Source organism: Silene latifolia, chromosome X (assembly GCF_048544455.1).
Source record: "Silene latifolia isolate original U9 population chromosome X, ASM4854445v1, whole genome shotgun sequence".
Lineage (NCBI taxonomy): Eukaryota > Viridiplantae > Streptophyta > Magnoliopsida > Caryophyllales > Caryophyllaceae > Silene > Silene latifolia.
Window position 1 is genome coordinate 1,234,165 of NC_133537.1, and position 18,699 is coordinate 1,252,863.

General features: G+C 37.2%; 2 protein-coding genes across 2 annotated transcripts; both read right to left on the bottom strand.

The window, feature by feature from the left end:
* Positions 1-3,191: 3,191 nt before the first annotated feature.
* On the bottom strand, positions 3,192-9,601 carry LOC141622147 (branched-chain amino acid aminotransferase 2, chloroplastic-like). The gene is made up of 10 exons (XM_074438204.1): positions 9,412-9,601; positions 9,215-9,300; positions 7,845-8,019; positions 7,102-7,278; positions 6,865-6,996; positions 6,682-6,780; positions 6,078-6,194; positions 5,747-5,842; positions 4,736-4,848; positions 3,192-3,407 (listed from the first exon to the last, which is right to left on the bottom strand). Exons 1-10 carry the CDS (start codon positions 9,541-9,543, stop codon positions 3,290-3,292), a joined length of 1,245 nt encoding a protein of 414 aa, XP_074294305.1. The 5' UTR covers positions 9,544-9,601; the 3' UTR covers positions 3,192-3,289.
* Positions 9,602-11,010: 1,409 nt separating this feature from the next.
* On the bottom strand, positions 11,011-17,865 carry LOC141622146 (nuclear matrix constituent protein 1b-like). The gene is made up of 8 exons (XM_074438203.1): positions 17,572-17,865; positions 16,156-16,365; positions 15,789-16,042; positions 15,248-15,518; positions 15,057-15,140; positions 13,160-14,940; positions 12,730-13,015; positions 11,011-11,453 (listed from the first exon to the last, which is right to left on the bottom strand). Exons 1-8 carry the CDS (start codon positions 17,791-17,793, stop codon positions 11,427-11,429), a joined length of 3,135 nt encoding a protein of 1,044 aa, XP_074294304.1. The 5' UTR covers positions 17,794-17,865; the 3' UTR covers positions 11,011-11,426.
* Between the last annotated feature and the right edge of the window lie 834 nt (positions 17,866-18,699).

The window sequence follows — 18,699 nt, forward strand, 5'->3', positions numbered from 1 at the left end:
AATTAAACTCCAAGGCAATTTACAAAATATTTAACTTAATTATTACAATTCCTCTTTTCAAATTAAATGCCAAGAACTGATGTAAGTAAAAGTGAAGTCTTCTAGATGATGATCTAGCTACTAGGTCGTCCTCGATCCAGATGTCTCACGCCCATCCAGCTCCCGTCCTATCTCTTAAACTCGTCAAGTCTGCTCCCATAAAACGGATCATCACAGGTGTTCACGAATACACAGGGTCAACCACGAGGTTGAGTAGGGAAAACAAAATAAGTACGACAATAAAATACATAGCTCCATTTCCAATTTGTCACATACTCCACCTCTCCGTATCACAGACCCTGAATAACTCCCACATCATAACAATACTTCCACACCATATCAATAACTTTCACACCATATCAATAACTTCCACATCATGTCACATACCCTGAATATCACAGACCACGAATATCACATTCCCGAATATCACAAAATCCACGAATATCACAAATCCACGAATATCACAAATCCCCGAATATCACACAGACCGATTAATCTCTCGTTCCATATCACAGAACATCCTCCAACTCCAATGCATATGAATGTTCACAAGAAATTGATGCAACACGTTATACAAATCAATTAAATGATGAATCATAAGATCATGCCGCTTATCCGATATTGTAATATCATACTCAATATGATCAATTCAAATAATCACCTTTCCCAATATAAATGATAATATAAATCAACCACCACGAATTCAGCCAACACAATTCAACAATAACGATAACAGGACAAGTGTATTTCCCCTACCTCAAGTGCCAAAGAAATTCCAATTAGCAGTCCAGAAAGAAGCAATGAATTGATTATCGATCCTTCACGAATCCATCACCTAGCACAATTATAATATTTTTAATTACTAACTACTAAATATGGAGATCTCTCAATTAGAAGTCTTCCCGAAATACAATCCCGACACCAACATATGCCCTACTGATAATTAAAGTAACCCGATTAGTATTTGACCCAACTTCCCAAAATGGGAGTTATTAAAGTATAATTTCTCAAAATGGAAACCTTCCCGATATAGTAACTTTTCTCTTTTAACAAACCCGTCTCGAAATCTCATTTCTAGTTAATTAATTATTATTTTATCTTAATTAACTCGACACTTAAACCAACCCGGTAATTTAAACGGATTATACTATTTTAAGAAAACCCGAATCCAACCTCGAACAACTCAAACATTCCCGACTCCAAAATATGTCTTTAATTATTTCAATACCCGGGAATTAAATTAAATAACTAATTTAATTAATTAAATGATTTAAGGAACCCGAATCGAACCACAACTTAAACAACCCGATTTAAACCCGTCTTCAATTATTTAATCAACTCGGGAATTACATTAATTAATTATTTAGAAGACTCGGGAAATAAATTAACTAATTAAGTATACAACTCATTACAATGTGACGATTTAAATATTAAAAACCCGCTTCGAAATAACAAAAACACTCGATATCAACTCGTCCCCTTCACCAACGCACATACACCACCACAGGCCACCTCACCACCGCGACAACCACCTGACCCTGCACCCACTCTGACCTCACCACCCACGACCACCACCAGCCTGGTCGACGGCCGCCGGCGAGTCGAACCAGAGCTGGCAACTGGCGTGGTCCACCGCGCATCATCACCAAACACTCACTGCTTCTCCTCTCACCACCACCGCAACTATTATTCAACTCATGTCAAGCCACCACCGGCTTACACGCCGTCAACCCACGAACACCGACACCCCCACACCACCCCGTCGACCTCCCTTTAGTCGACATAAACACCACCCAAACCAGACCCATCCAAACCCGAGTGTAACCCGTATTACAAACCTGTTTGCTACCCCCCATTATTACCGCATTTTACTGTTATTAAGACCACCAAGAACCACCGTGACCACCACCACTACACTCACCACTAACCACCCTACCCTTATACCTTGCCAACAACTACCAACAATGTTTCGACAAGACACAAACAACTCACAAAACCCGACATTCAATTCGAAAGAAAACAGAGAAGAGTTGGAACCTTTACCTTTCTTGCCGCCATAGCCGCCACCACGGCCACCCTCAGACGTCGACAAGCTCCCCTATCCCTTCCTTGCTGCGCCAATAGCAACCACGACCACTCTCTCTCTCTCTCTAAACGTGAAAGATGGAGTTTTGGTGTTGGTTAAGGAGGGAGACGGGATGAGGGGGATAGAAGAACAATGAAGTATGGTTTGTATGGGGGGTGATGTAGGCGTGGCTTTGGAGTATGGGTTGGGGTGAACAAGGGAGTATGGGTAGTCTAGGTTCTATAAAAATAATCAAGCATGCCTTCTTATTTTGTATTTAACCAATACCCGTAATCCTTACTTAATTATCTTATGTGTAACGTAAACTTACGATCGTTGGATGTAATTATCGACTCACCATTAACTCGATATAATTTGTAATCTGAATTGTATAATAATTAATATATAATAATAATATCCGTTTAATTTATTATATAAAAATACGGGGTATTACAATATCTGGGTTCACGTTTTCTTGCTATTGATCTTAGCTACTTGTAAGAGAGGATATAGCAATTGTCATGTGTGGAAGTAGTAGAAAGAGAGATCAGCCCATTTCTTTTTCTCACTTTTTTGTTCTGTAAATGCTTCTTAGTTCTTACCGTCTTTCACTAAGCCAAACCAAATTGGGTCTTGGAGTAGTATATTTGACGGGTATCGTCTTGTAATTCATATATATTGATCTTATTATTCCTTATTGTTATTAAGGTTAGTAAATGTATCTCTATCTTCCAAATTTTTTGGGTTAATGAATGCTTTCTTAGATGGCAGATTTTGATGGCGTTTCCTTTCTTAAGACATTTAGTTGGAGAGCGGATTCTCTTTCCTATTTTGTATTCCTTTTTATGTACCGTTATCCTTCCTTGTGAAGGATGATGTGTCGTAAGATAAAGGCAATAGGACATGATAAGAGACACAAAAGTGGGACAGAGGATTTTAGGAATCCAATACACATTTTTATCTTAGGAATTTCAACCGCTTTTCGTCTTCAGAAATTTCTGAAAATTATATTTTCTGTGGTGATTACATAATCGAGTATTTCTAAAAATATGGTGCGCAAGTAGCAAAACAAAAACTGAGATAATATATAGAAGGAACTGTAAACAAATAGCAGAAGATCAATATTTAACATTCTCTGGACTGTGTAAAGAACATTGTATAAGAGGAAAATTATGAAAGCAGGAATTACTTAAGTTGGACAATCCAGCCCATTTTGTCCTCGGAAAGACCCATTTGTAGACTGGTAAGTGCACTATACAGCTGCTGTGCTACAGCCCCAACCTTTCCATCTCCAAAACTGTACCTGTAATTCACAACATCGCAAATTTACAATTGACTTCCAAGTTCCAAGCACTGAAGACGGGTTAGATCTCAAAGGAACCACTATTAATTCAGCTCTTCATGCCAAAAAAAAAAAATATGAATAGTTGCCCAAAAAAACTTCCGAATGCACTTGAAATGGGCATCAAGTAGAACTTCTATCACGTGAATGTTAGGCGTGTTTTAATTGATAATTTGAACTCGGGTTGTCTAAATCAGTTAGGGGGTGTTTGGAAACCTGAATTTCATTTTAAAACCCAGATCTGAAGAAGGGAAACTGAAATAATGATCATCAAATGTAAAGTCATATGACTAAAAAAGAACTCTCCTAGGCTAAAATGGAGAGTAAAATTAAAGTCAAGTCTTTAAGAAAGTGAAAATCAAAGAAAGAAAACTGATATTTTTGCAATTAAAGGACTAAAAAATGACCTGAAATCTATATAACCATGGTGATGAGGGGAGAATGGGAGATGATTATAAAGAAATGGGTTCAAGAAGAGAGGTGGAGTACTAAGGAAGAAGATAGGAAAAAAAATTCAGATCTCTTCCAATATTCTGGAAATTTGAGGGAGTCTTTCTCTCACCTCTTTCTCTCTCTTTCTAAGATGTCGACTTTTACAACCACTTTGTGTTAACTTCCTATGGCAAGATACTTGAGTTGATTTGCATAACCCTAAAATTTGAACCAAAATTTGAAATTGATCTCACCTAATCATTATTGTAGCATGACACTTACAACCTTCAATTAAATAACTCGTCATTGAAGAGAAAAGTTACAAGTATGAGACTGAGTAAGGATCGAGAGGGTACGGATGAGGTTGATTTTAAAAATGGAAGGTCATAGGGTGTCATGTAAAAGGCTTCTCCAAATTTCTATCAAATTCCGAGTATTTTGCCAAAATCCAGTTGATTGCCAAACATGATTTTTGGGTCAAATTCAGATGTGAAATTCAAACACTGGTTTCCAAACAGGCTAGGAATACAACAACAACAACAACAACATTACCCCAGTGCCTCAATGGCTCCCGCAAATTGCGGGGTAAGGGGAGTCAAATGTACGCAGTCTTACCCCCTGTTTGCAACACAAAGAGACTGTACCCATACTACCCAAGATGAAAATTCCGTCGAAAACTACATCGAATGACTGGTACTTCACAATAGAAAGAAGCGCAGTCACTTTAGTAAGCCATTTTGCTTTATTTCATCATAATCCGGAACCAAAGAGTAACGAGTCTTTGGCTCCAAACAGGCTAGGAATACACAAGTAAAATCGTTTTCATGTTAATAAAAGCAAAAGCATATGAAGGTTACCTTTCATCCTTGTATGTGATACTTCCTACAGGCGACACAACAACAGCAGTGCCAGTACAAAATACTTCATCAGCATCAAGAAGCTCATCCACTGACACAGGCTCCTCCACAACCTATTTAGCAAAACCAATAATAAACCAAATTACAAAAGCTGTAAAAACTATGATGCAACGTATGCTCATAATTCAATAAGAAAGTCGCAGAAACATTGAACCGAACAAACACCTATTACAGTTGTTTGCTTTTAAGTCAACTTCATGAGGAATGGTAAAGACAGAAATGGATTGATGAGTTCCATACTTCCATGTTCTGATACATTAGTCCTTTAGATGTCACCACTACCACATATGATTGGGTAATTACTAGTTTTGTCAAGTGTAAACTTATTCAAGGCACTACTCAACACGACGCAAGACGTAATATATCTAAGTCAACATGGTATAAAAATGTTGGGTTACTATATTTTGTACATCACTATAGCGCTATGCGTGACTAGTCATACTACCTGTTACTTTCCAAATGAAAATTGGTAAAGTGGGGAACTTAAAATGGTGTATGTATTTGAGGAAAAGGAGGGGATATGAACTAAAACATGAAACATCAACTCAAAATTCAGATTTCAATAAGACGTCAGTAACTAAAACATTTGGAAAATGTTTCGAAAATTTCTGGCTGCATAGGCCAAAACTTTTCGTGTTACATCCTTGACATCCTGATACTGTGACATCCTAATCATCATGGCAAATGAAAGTGAGACCACATTTTTGTGCAATGGAAGTCAGCAACAGCTCAATAGGGTATATAATCAACCACCAAAGGAAGTCCTCACGTATATTTAAAAATTAGAATTAAACAAAACGGTTGCTCACTTGTGAACAATGATCTTAATACACTTGATTGCCATGAAGGAAAACTAACTAGGCAGTTCACACACGGTTTAGAAGCTTGAAGTAAGCAATTGTGTATGTAATAAACACTTGATGAGAAAGAGCCTGAGAGATTACGGAATACCTCAAATCCTAGACTACGAGCAATATCAATTATACTTTTCCTTGTTATACCAGGCAGAATGGTTCCTTTTATGGCAGGAGTAGAAATCTTGTTACCCTGCAAAATTATATTACCGGATGAACATTAGAATTGTGATTTGCAGATTTAGAAGAAAAAATTGACAACCGGGACAGAATGCTCAATTAAAGCATGGTCAGCGAGCTGCTACAGAATGCTCAAATAAATAACAAGGTATACAAAACACAGTATGAAGAACCAAATGGACTCTGTCTACATATTTAAATGCCAAGATAATAAGGGGAGTGAAGAGAGAGGGAAGAGAGGAACACACCTTAACAACAAAGACATTACAAGAGGAAACCTCCTCCAGGTACTTCTTTTGTAGACAGTCCAGGTATAGTACATCAGAATAGCCTTTGGCTTTAGCAGCAGAATGAGCCTTAAGAACCTACAAGAGAAGAATGATAAGTTAAACAAAAGCACAACGAACACCAGAGAGGCAGAGAGTATCTTAGTAAAGATGCATCACCAAGCAAAGTTGACAGCATTAACTACTAATCACTATAGTGGTGGTTTCCAGCGTCGTCTTATGAATTCAGCAAATACACTTCAACTTGGTCAAGTTTTACCCATGACTCTAACCAATATCTTCTATATAAATAGCTAAGTATACCATCAGGACCACATTTCAAAAATATTCCTCAGCATTTTATTTATAGAAATTCAATTGTGCAGAACAATCTAACCAAATAATTGATTATTGGATACTCAGCCTGTCCTTGGCAAGAAAATGAAATGACTAGACTATAAGCAATGTGAGCAAGTGAAACAACATTTTATTGCTAAGACTCTAAAAAGAAAAAACAAATCATCTGAAAATAGTGCACACAAGAGTATATGTAATGACACATCAAAAAGATTTAAGAGTGCTATACCGCTGCATAGTTTCCGATAGTCTTGACTCCTCCAGTTCCACCAGGACTAGCACGATGAAAATCAGTTTCAATCACCAAATTTATGGGCGCAAGACCTTCCTGTTACAAGATCTTAATATGTGACAACATATTCACAATTGAACAGAAAAGAAAAGTATACAAAGAGGACGACTGTTTTCTGACCTTAAAGTAATTACCAACAGGTGAAGCGTAAATTATAAAGGTGTACTCCGGAGCTGGTGCAATTCCAAGAACAGACCCGCTCCCCATAAGCAACGGCCTGATATATAAAGAGCCTTTTCCCACAGGTGGAATCTACAGCACAAAGTGTAGCCAATTTAATAATTATTTCACAGCAAACAGGGGGAAAAAAAATTAAACTAGGATGTTTGCAGCCAAGAAAGATAAATTGTTATATACCCAACGCTCATTTGCCAACACTGTCTCCTTAACAGCCTCCAGAAATTGATCAACAGTTGGAGCAGACATGCACATCCTCTCTGCACCATTTCTCATCCTCAAGGCATTCTCCTCTGGACGAAAAAGTACAATATTACCATTTTGTGTTCTATACGCTTTTAAGCCTTCAAATAACCCCTGAAATAAGAATTGAATTGATTATATAAAACGAAAGCCCCAACAGGCCACAAAGGTTGACCATAAAAGCTGGTCATAAACCTAAAACCCTCTTCCTAGTATTTATGAATAAACTTGAAGATAGTACATCAGATAAGAATTCAATCTTTTGCAAATAGCTGTACAGAAGCAACACCACTAACACCCTTCAGGACAGTAAAAGATGGGATACAACAATTCAAGAAAAACAAAAATGTTAGCATATGCCATCAGTATCTTTCGCTCAATTATCATCCGAAACAGGATTTTACATGAAAGTTGAAACCATCTGTTATGTGATAAAAAGGGTTTTCTCAAATCCATGGGTAGTCTGCACGCATTAGTACTCCATTCCTTAATTTGCGCTATGTAAGAGCTCCACTAAAGACATTTGGGAACGGTATGGTACATTTGGTGAAAGAAAAGAAAAAGTACACGGGCATAGATAATTAGGGAAGGACAAATATTGCATCAGCACAGATATGCAGGGCCATCAACCAGGATAGGAGAGACAGTAGGATGGGGGGTGAAAGAATAGGATACTGCACCTGTCCATAATTCAAGACTCCAGCAGCGGGACTCATTTCAATGTTCCCGTATCGTCTTAGTTCGCCTTTTTGGAAATTTTCACCCCGAGCACATTTCATAACATACATATAATCAGTAGGCAAGAGTCCAAATCCGAGGTTGTCCCAGTCAATATCGGCTAATGTGGATGTTTCACTGCAAACAGTGATAAATATGAGTGCCACGCAAGAGAAGGATATATAACTGCTTAGGATGACCTTTATATCTAGCATCCAGCAATAAGAGAAAAAGAGTGGTCTAGTGTAATTATTTTTTTTTTTTATTCAAGTAAGGTCTATTGTAATTTTTTACCTACAAAAAATGAGCAAAACACTTGTAACCGAGTCCGAGTAACCTACATTAACAGGATATCGACAAATTTCATTTAAACTGCTGTCCAACTGAACTCGGAGTTATTCTAATTTCGCCATGTTTCCTAGTGGACCTTTTTCTACACCGAAAGTACCTTCTGTAAACCAAATGGCAACTCCACTGCTCTAATATAAATCCATCAAGGAAGAAAGTTAGCTACATGTGAATATTCAATGCTGTCCTAACTTTCCAAGTGGAACAAGGCACTTAAAACTTGCTCAGAATCATACACCTTAATAAGCTCAGGACCATGTAAAAGCCAAAACAGAACGTAAATATGAAAACTAGACTAAAACAGACTAATTCTAGAAGTCATAAAACTGCTTTTGAAAGAACGTAGCAAGACGATTGCAATGTTTGCCAAAAGCGATGAATTCTGAATGATATAGGTATCACATTCTTCATATAATGAAGAACAGGACTTTAACCCACTCAAATAGCTCAAGATAGCTGTTATAGAGTAAATAACTAGTTTGATAGATATGGACAACACAGTAATGATTTCTAACTCGCTTCATATAGGTATCACATTCTTCATATAACGAAATTCACACATTCAGTGACCAAAAGTGATCCATTTCCATCTCGCTTCATATTCACCACACAATATCAACGCATCCCCTAAATACCGACATTACACGTCTTGCTGAACACGGACAAAACAGTATGATTTCTACCTAAATCAGTCCTCATTTTTCTCAAATGACATTTAATAAACAATGACTAGATCACATAAATTCGCTTAAAAAAAACAATTCACTTCAAATTCGCACTAATCACTACTCCGTACAATACAATGACAAGAAATCAATAACAAAAATATAGAATATGTTATTTTACTGGTTAAACACTTGTTTAATTAAACACTCGTTTATTACTATCAATATATGAGTGTTTTTATATATAAATAAATTAACCGTCTCACTAAATTACTGCAAAACAATCACTGCACGAAATAAAATCAAATCAAATAACAAACCTAATAGTATCGGACAATGTAGCAGCACATTTCGCAGACAAAGCGGTACGAACATTAACATTTGAGATTGATAATTGCTTTTGAAACTGCAAATCAAATACATAAAAATATTCATCAGAAACAGTAATTTTCATCAAAATAACTCTAAAAAATAAAAATAAAAATGAAATTAAAAATAAAAAAGAGTAACGACAAACCTTGAGAGAAAGAGGATGACGAAGGCGCTTGGAGGAGGGGAAGAAGAGAGGAGCGTGATAAACGACGTCGTTTAGAGGAGAAGGAGATAGAAAAGTTTGACTAAGCAGAGAGGTGGCGGCTTTGCTCTCCATTGTTTTTCGTTCCTTCTCTATCTATAGACTGTCGTTCACTTGTTTGTGTTAGTGCGTTGGTTTATTAGCACGAGCATTAAATATTCGTTTGTGACGAATAATTTCCGTCTTCAATAAGAATTTGTGTTATACACTTATACTTAAGGCGGATAATATCTGGTTTAAATAAAAAACGGATTAAATAGATTCCGTTTAATTAAGAAATGATAAATTAGGTTTGATATGCCCCTTGGCTACTTGCCTAGTTGGGCTCTCTTTGGTATTATTAGGGATGGCAGTCCCACCCTTACCCTGTGGATATCCATCCACCCGAAATTAAATGGGTGGGATATGGATGACGAATTTTTTTCGAATTTAGGGTAGGATATGGATATGGGTGAATTTAGGGTGGGATATGGATTATCGTCTCTCACCCGCTTAACTTAAATTTTGTGGATATCCGAAATTAATATTTATAATTAATTTTTTATTAAGTTAATAATTATTTAGGTCATTAATGATTTCCCTTCAAAAGTATATTTTTTTTATCAGAAATTTTACTTAATTTTAATATCATATTGTTATTTAGGAAAAGTAAAACTTGTATTTAGGTGGATATTGTTATTTTCACTAATCAAAGTAACTTACTTTTGTTAGTTTAATCAATAATATAATGCGTTGGTGGTTTCTTTGTAGTTGGCGTGGCGTATTTGTATGGTCACTTGCTTTGCAAAGACACTTTGTTGTTGGATATATACTAGGTTGCTATTTGCTAACACATATTGTTACTTGAATTATGTATGCCTTTTAATTTTATCGCCACAATTTTTTTACGATATATTATCTTTAAATTTTATACGCTGTGAAAATATCCAACGGGTACCCGCTCCACCCGCTTCACCCGGTGGATATGGATATGGATGGATGAAAAAATATTAAATGGATGAGGGTGGGATATGGATGACCATAAATTAAATGAATATGGATATGGATATGGCTCCACCCCATCCATATCCCACCCATTGCCATCCCTAGGTATTATATATAGTATCAAGAATCTCGTGACAACTTTTCACTTTGTACATTCTTGTCCATAAATATTTTTCCCCCATTTTATTGATATTTTGTTTTGTTATTGATAGCAAGTGATGTTGATGTTTTATAACATGTTAGAAAAACCCGTAAAAAATTTATTACAAGTATGCAAGTGATTTTATACGGATGTAAGTCATGTAAATGATCATCTATGTAGGCAAGTAGGTGACTAATATGTAAAGAAAATATTTGCTTGTTTTGAGAGATTTTCATGCGTTTTTTCAAATTATGTGAGAAAAATAATTTGAACAAACGTTTGAAAATGGCGAATACGGGTCCATATGCACTTTATCAAAGAAATCCATGTTTTGCTTTACAACCCGTCTCGGAGGGTGAAACGTCAACATGTCTACAAGTAGGGGACTGCTTGTGCACAAAAAAAAAAGATATATAGATCAATGACATTAGTTGATTAACAAACTATCAGGACAGCCCCTGCAGCCGTAAACAAGAACACAACGGCGCCTCTACACGGACATCATGAGGAGCATCAACGAAGAGCCCAACAATATTACAATCAAACCAATCACTTAACAAAATTACATCCTAAACCTCACTCAACTATGTACTGGTTGGTATGTGACAAAATGAGTCGCCAGAGACTACTGAAGACCAGTGTCAAAATTAATCTCGCATAAAGCGACCCTATAAAAAAACTTTATAATCAGAAAGAGCATCTAGCATGTGCAAAGACACAAGTTGGTCAAACCGAGGAAAGAAGCAGAACCATAGTCGCCACTGATGAGCAGTTGAATGTTTAGATTGACTTTGAAATCGGCTACTTCTCTGCTAAATGGCAACAGATCAGTTCAAGCGTCCTCCAGACAAGATGCCTTCTGTGAGTTACAAAGGGAGAAACAAGTACGGAGTATTAAACAACAGGAGACAAAACATTAGTCTGAAGGATGTGCAATCCAACCGTCAAGTAACTTAAACTAATATAGGAATACTGAAGCCAAATTGGCAGTTCTCGAATTAGCAAACCTAACTTATCCAATTCAAATGAAGATTAGAAAATGGCAATACAGTTACATGGTCCCAAAAGAAGTAATAGTCCTCCCCACCGTCAAGTAATCGTTTACGACTTTACGTACTAATTTGGGCTACCACAAACAGAACTTGCTCCTTGCTTTTCTTGACAGTAACGTTGTAGTCTTGTAGCAACCTCTGAATTGTGGGAACATGTGATTGAGTGTCAAGACTCAAGAGCGCTACACGCTGTTCTAAGGTGTAAGCAAGTTCAGAGGGAAATTTTCAAATCACATCAGCACCTTTTCATGATTGTGCCAAGAGCAATGACCGCCTTCTTCGTAATTCCACTCTATATATCAGCATCTCGAGGCGTCAATACAAACTGGATGTCTATTAGTATAAGAGATAGAGTAAGTTGTGGCTTATTTAGGTATTAACCCCCTCCAATCCAATCCACTTTACCAATCCTTTTCGAGACAATCCAATTCATTCTAACTATTCCATTCTACCTCACATCCCTACCCACCTTCCGTGGGCCATTTTCCACCCACCCCAACCGTCACTCACCTAGATAAACCTTCCTCTGCACACTTCCTTAATTGTCTCTCATTCCCCTCTACATTTTTTTCCCGAAATACTAGAAATTCAAGTTTAAACAAAAAATAAACAAATACCAAGTCAAAAAACTAATCACCCCATTGTCTTTGCCGGAGAATTTCGAACCTCGATAACTAATTTATTTTACAGGGGATAATATCGATCATGGCTGACGCCGGCGGTGCTAGCATTGGGTTCATGGGAATGGCAGCAGTGATGGGTTGATGTGTTCAGTATATATTTGTTCTAAATGATATATCCCCCTTCCAAATTAGATAATTGTTCAATACTTTTTCAGTTTTACCTTAAAACTTTTGCATTGAGAGTATGTTTGGATTAAAGAGAGTGCCTGTATGGTTTCTCCTATTAGTTTGGGATGGGCAGATGAATACTTCCACACATGTAAAACAAACACCTACACACACAGGTTACCTTCGAAATACTATATCACAAATAGTACAAAATTGGAAAGATAAAATGGAGGACAGTTCCTCTATTCACTCTGTAAATTTGACAAGAATCACAGATTGAAGTTCAAGTTACCTCATTAGGCTTCTTTGGTTCCCCAAAATTTACTACATGCACTTGCTGTATCACAGTTTGCTCCGTTATGATACGCGTTACTGCTTCATTCTCGACTAGTACAGATTTGTCAACTGCACTTTGCTGAACCTGCGTCTGAGTTATTCTAGTATCAACCATTTCTGAAATGATTTTAGAGTGTTTCTCAACTTCAGCTAGACTATTGACCACTTTTTCAGTACTTTCACTTTGGCTTGACAAACTGACAACATGTAGACCATCACCACTTGACTGCTTGGATTTCACACTGAACATATACCAAGGCAAAAGCGTAAATCGCCAGGGAAAGCGGAGGAACTATTTAAGTAGTAGATAAAATACAAGAGACAATGAGCAGACAAAAGAATTTGCATTCTTCTTCCAATTAGATGTTATGGGAAAAGTTTGATACCTGCTATCATGAGCATCAACAACTTCCTGCCGCCTTTTCTTGTTTGAACTGGCATCATTTTGATGCTCCATATCAGTCCCAGGAGTAGACGAATTATCGATTCTTCTTTTTCTCGCACTAGAAGTTAAGGGAAAAGGATCAGAGCTTTTATGCACATGTTCTCTCACTTCTGAAGGTGCTGCCTCTTCATCTACAGAGGGGACTTCATGAATCACTTTCGCTTCTCCAGAACCCGTTCTGCCAGGCTGGTGGGCAGCATTTTCAGCAGAAGGAGCAACCATTTGCATTTCCTTCTGTCTTCTGATTTTCTCATCTATTCTCATCAATTCTTTTTCAACAGATCCCAACTTTGCAACCTCGTACGTGGAATCCAAAGATGATTCCATGTGCTTAACTTCTCCAGGGGGGTGTTTAAAAACCAATGAAGCACATTTTCGAAGCCACGAGGGCGGTCCTGGGCTCTTTTCCGAAGACGAGAGTTTATGAGCTTGCTTGATTGGAGAAACCCGTATAAGGACTTGAGGAGTAGAATCTACACATGTTTTCTGAATTTGAGAAACTAAGACACGATCAGAGTCGGCTTTCACATCTTCCAATTTTTTAAGCTGTTCAATCTGAGAATGTATATCTTCTCGGTCAGCATGCAGCATTTCCCTCTGCTCCTTTAATTTCATCCTTTGAACCTGCAGCTCTTCGATCAGGTTCTGCAGCTCCGCCCATGCCTTGTCCCTTTGCTCACGATCCACTTTAATTTCCAACTTCTCTGCCTCAAACTTATTTAATGCCACAGCAACTCGTTCTTGTTCCTTAATCAGATCTTCCTTAAGAGAACTAATATATTGAAGATCTCGTTTTTTCTCTTCCTCAAATGTTCTCTCCTTCTCCCGTAAGTAGCTTTGAATATCTTCACGCTGTTTGTTAACAGAATCCTCCAATTCTCTCTTTCGACACTCGATCTCCAGCAACATATCTGCTTGTTCTTTTTGAAAATTTGAGAACCAATCAGAACGTTCATGTTGACTCTCACTCATAAGGGTTTCTCTATCATGATTAAGTGATTCAAGATCCCGTTTAAATTTCTCACGCAGGGCCTCTTTCTCAAGATTAAGGCTATCACGTTGATCCTTGAGAAAATTTTCGATCACCACTCTCTCTACAGCTATACGTTCTTCCTCCCTGCACAGTTCTTCTCTTTTGACATCAATAAACTCCCACTCAGTCTCAAATTTGGCCTTCTCAACCTTCAACTTCTCAGCTTCTGAGTCAAGTTGCTGTTTTTGAGCCCTGATCAGATCAATTTCCTCCTTTAATTTTGTTTCCAAAACCGAAAGCTCACCAGTCTCTCTTTTCATTACCTCAAACCTCATTTTTTCTTCTGAAATCTGTTTCTTCTCCTCTTTCAAGGAAATCAAAGAATTTTCCAGTTCCACCTTTAACTTGTTGATCTCTTCTCTCTCCTGTTGCAAGAGGCTTTTAGTTAGCTCAACCTGAGTCTCAGATCGATTAAGATGATACTCCCTCTCTTGCATGTTCTTCATGTTCTCCGCTAAGTCTTCACTCTTATTTGCTATTACCCTAGATTGCACCTCCAGATTCTGCTCCTTCTCAATGATACTGTCCTCCCGTTGATTGAGATCTAACTCCCTCAACTCCCATACCCTTCTTTTTTTCTCAATATCCTCGTCTACAAGTTTCTGTTTTGCCAGTAGCTCCACATCAAATTCATCTCTTCTACGTTTCAGAGCAATTTCCTGATCAGCAAGAACTTTCTGGATTTTGTTCTGCATGGTTCACAAATTATCCATCTCATCAAACAACATCAAACCATATTCAGATTAGATTATCGGAATCTCATAAACAGATTGTTTAACAAAGAGGTCAACACGTAAACACGTACATTTTCTTTGCTAGAAAGCATTTCTTGTGATATAAGCAACTCTTGCTCTTTCTTGTTCAAAGAAACCTCTTTCTCAACCACGACCTGCAAAATAAGTATTTTTGGCATCATAAATAATAGATATTTGGAGACGTACAAATTGCACAACCTCCAATAAGCAAATAGTATTAATAGAAGAGAGGACACAAAACCTTTTCTCTCTCGGACAGACAAATAGCATTAAGCTCCAAATTAGATCTTTGCTCTGCAAAGACCCTCATTTCAGCTGCAATACTCTCTTTCTTATCTTCCAGCTCTCTCTCAAGCCTTTTCAGTGCTTGTGATTTACTTAAAATATCGGCTTCCCTCTGGTTTAACAGAGCCTGACTATCAAGCAACTTATTCTGTGATTCACTTAACACTTTCTGTCTTTCTGCCAAGGACTGTCTCTCAAGCATAATCTCTTTCACCTTAGCGTCACAACTAGCACATAAAAGATATAAAACTGTAAGATGCTACTGCAGAGTTGATGGTTTACGAATATCATCTTCCTCAACTAAAAACAGTCTAGGGGGTTGGTCAAGCACTACCAAAGAAAAAATAGGCAGCAAATTAAATATACTGGCAAAGCATATGCATTGACCAAAATACATATACTAGCACAGTGGAACGCACTGAACAAACTATATACACAGCCAAAACAAATTTTGACATTCTGAAAGCAAAAATTAAGGGAACAACAAAATGACTCACTCGGACTTAAAAGATGTAATTCTACGACGAAGATCATCCTCACGGCCTTCAACTTCCTGGAGTTTCCTTCCAGCAGCTCGTTCAGATCTCCTTACTTCATCTCGTAACGATTCTGCAGCACGTAACTTCTCCTCAGCCTCTGCATACTTCTGCTGAGTATCTTCAACAAGACTGCGCGCTTCAGCCATTTTAATATCAGCTGCAATCTTTACCTCCGCAGATTCAGCACGCATTTCATGCAAGGCCTTTTCAATCTACAATAGGAAAAGATAAACTTTTTAGAGAGCATAAATAAGTTTATAAGACCGATTACAATAGAACAGAAACCAAATGAAAAGTGTTATTCAGAACATGATGGAAAACTCACATTAGCCACACACTCTTTCTCTATTCCTAGCAACTTCTTTAGGTTATCTTCTCGCTTTCTTGCTTCAGCTAAGACAGATGAAATTGCAGCTTGGTCGCGCAAATGTTTGACTTCAGCCTTTTCAGTAGATAATCTACTGTCCTCGTACTTTGAAGCAGAATCCTTTCTTTCCAAAACAAGAACACCAATGTTGTGTTGAAGATCAAAAATCTACAAGAACGTACAAAGCAGAATTAAGTAAATATGTCAAAAGCCAAGTACACGTCTTATATTTTATACCCTCGTTCAAAATATCACTCATTCTCTAGTTATCTTACCAAGGTCAATTACAGAGTCAAAAGTTTATAAGTGCTTTGAATTTTATTTATGAGCCTAAACTGATCTTTCTTGAACAAACCCCAAAACAATGTTCATCAATTTGTCTTGTAATTCGACGTCCTAACTGTCAATTACTCCTAGATTGCATTTTCACAGAGAAATGCGCATATATATCTGTAACTCCACCAAATTCTTCAGTAGTCGGCTAATTTAAAGTCAGCTTTCAGCATGCTGAATTAAAAGGGGGTACATATACGTCTATGAATAGCTTGACAACCCCATATTTATAAGAAACTCCACCCACCGTAGCTTGTTATCTGAGCCTAATTCTAAGTGGAACCGTGGAAATTGAGTAATCAGCATATACTTCTATATGACTGGCAACATTCATATACTAATAGCTAATAATAGAATGCCAAACTACCATAGTTAACCGCTCAAACCGGAAAAAAAAAAAAAAAAAAAAAAAAAATAAAGGCATCAACCCGTAACTACCATAGTATCAATCAATAACGAACAACGAATTCTCAATGCCTAGATACCACACTAAAATGTACGAGTAATTAACAAAATTCTCTCAAATACTCCGTAATTAACAGCACAAACAAAAATAAGAGCATCAACCTGTAACTGAGAGTGAATTCTCAATACCTAGATACCAAACTAAAATGTAGTCTTTCCGTCTCTGTCAATAATTTATGTTTGCTTTACTTTTCCCTCGCAAAATAAACGTAAACATAAACTATTAACTAGGATTGAGGGTGTAATTAACAAAACTCGCTCACCTATAAAAATTAATCCACAACTAACAGTAACAGCACAAACAAAAAACACAAATTCTTGAATAAAACCGTTTTACACAAGTGTTGTTTTACTTAATATTCCTACTAGCAAAACTTCCACCAACTATCATTGTTTTTGCCGGACAATTCTACAATGTTTTATTGTAAAACCGCTTTACATTCACAATCAAAACCTATATACAACTAAAAAACAGAATCAAAATCAAAACCTATAACACAATTAAAAAACAACAATAATAATAAGAATAAAATTAAATTAAATCAAAAAAAAAATTATAACGATAAATGTATATACCTCGGCTTCAAGTTTGGCGATATAAGCGATGAGAGCGGCTTTATCACGACGGCGAATGGAGTCTTCGTCGAAACCACTATCACCAAAACGTTTCGAGATCTCGAAACGGCCGTTAGTTAACGGAGTTGAAGAAACGTCTAAATTACTTGATTCCGGTGACATAGTTAACGGTCTTAGGGTTGCTGTTACCGGAGTTAACGGCATCCGAGGACTTGAAGCCATTTCACTTTACTGGTTTTTCTTCAGAAGATCAAGAGAGAGAAAGAAATATTTCTTTTATTTTATTTTATTTATATACTTTTTGAGGGATTTATTTTATTTTATTGAGGTCGCAGTCACGCGGGCCATTGAGCTTGCTACGCCCATCAGGCCATCACCCATTTTAACACGCAATACCAGTTTGTCGTTAAAATGGTCACATTTGTCGTTAAAATGATGACATTTTGCCCGTTTTAAACTTGTGACGAAAAGTGTCCATCTTCAATGAAAATTAGTGTTTAACACGACATGAGATGGGTTGTATTCCGGTGTTCCATGTTGAGACCGATGTTTTAATAAAAAAAGCGTATGATATGGTGGCCTCGCCCACTGGTACGCTGCATAAACTGATAAACATGTAGAAAAGATATTAACGTTTACTTGGTGGGCTAGCAGTGTTTCACGCCTGTAGTTATACTCTTAGCCCATTATGTGCGTGCTTAAGCACACCAACTAGCCCAAGCAGGACACAACATGGCTCAACGTGCCAGCATGCTTGGGCAAGGTCAAGGCCAACACAGACATTTCAACGGTACAGCACGACATCCAACTAAACATTCCCTTCTCTTGCCATTTTGGGGTTGTGGTACCGTGGACCAGCACTAAGTACGACCCAACACGGCCTATTTCCATTTTTTGTTGTATTGGTGTGTTGTTCTTGAATTATAAAGTGATGTTCGCATTTGTTAAAAGGGATAGTAGGACTTATTATTCAATACGGATTCGAGTTTAGTCAGCTCGGAAATTTACTAGGAATAGTTGATTTTATTATCTCATTTAACCTACAATTTCCAAGGTTTTTCTTCCTTAATCATTGGCCTATTGAAGTGAATAGGAGTACAATATAACAATAGCACAACACAGCTGTGC

Bases quoted from the DNA above. Each gene is read 5' to 3' on its own strand.
- LOC141622147 (XM_074438204.1), bottom strand. From the start codon at position 9,543: ATGGAGAGCAAAGCCGCCACCTCTCTGCTTAGTCAAACTTTTCTATCT. The intron at 9,301-9,411 runs GTTTGTCGTTAC...TTTGATTTGCAG, and splicing joins GTCATCCTCTTTCTCTCAAG to TTTCAAAAGCAATTATCAAT. The intron at 3,408-4,735 runs GTAACCTTCATA...TGTGAATTACAG, and splicing joins ATCACATACAAGGATGAAAG to GTACAGTTTTGGAGATGGAA.
- LOC141622146 (XM_074438203.1), bottom strand. From the start codon at position 17,793: ATGGCTTCAAGTCCTCGGATGCCGTTAACTCCGGTAACAGCAACCCTA. The intron at 15,519-15,788 runs GTGAGTCATTTT...TTTATGTGCTAG, and splicing joins ATTACATCTTTTAAGTCCGA to TTGTGACGCTAAGGTGAAAG. The intron at 13,016-13,159 runs GTATCAAACTTT...GTATATGTTCAG, and splicing joins GTTGATGCTCATGATAGCAG to TGTGAAATCCAAGCAGTCAA.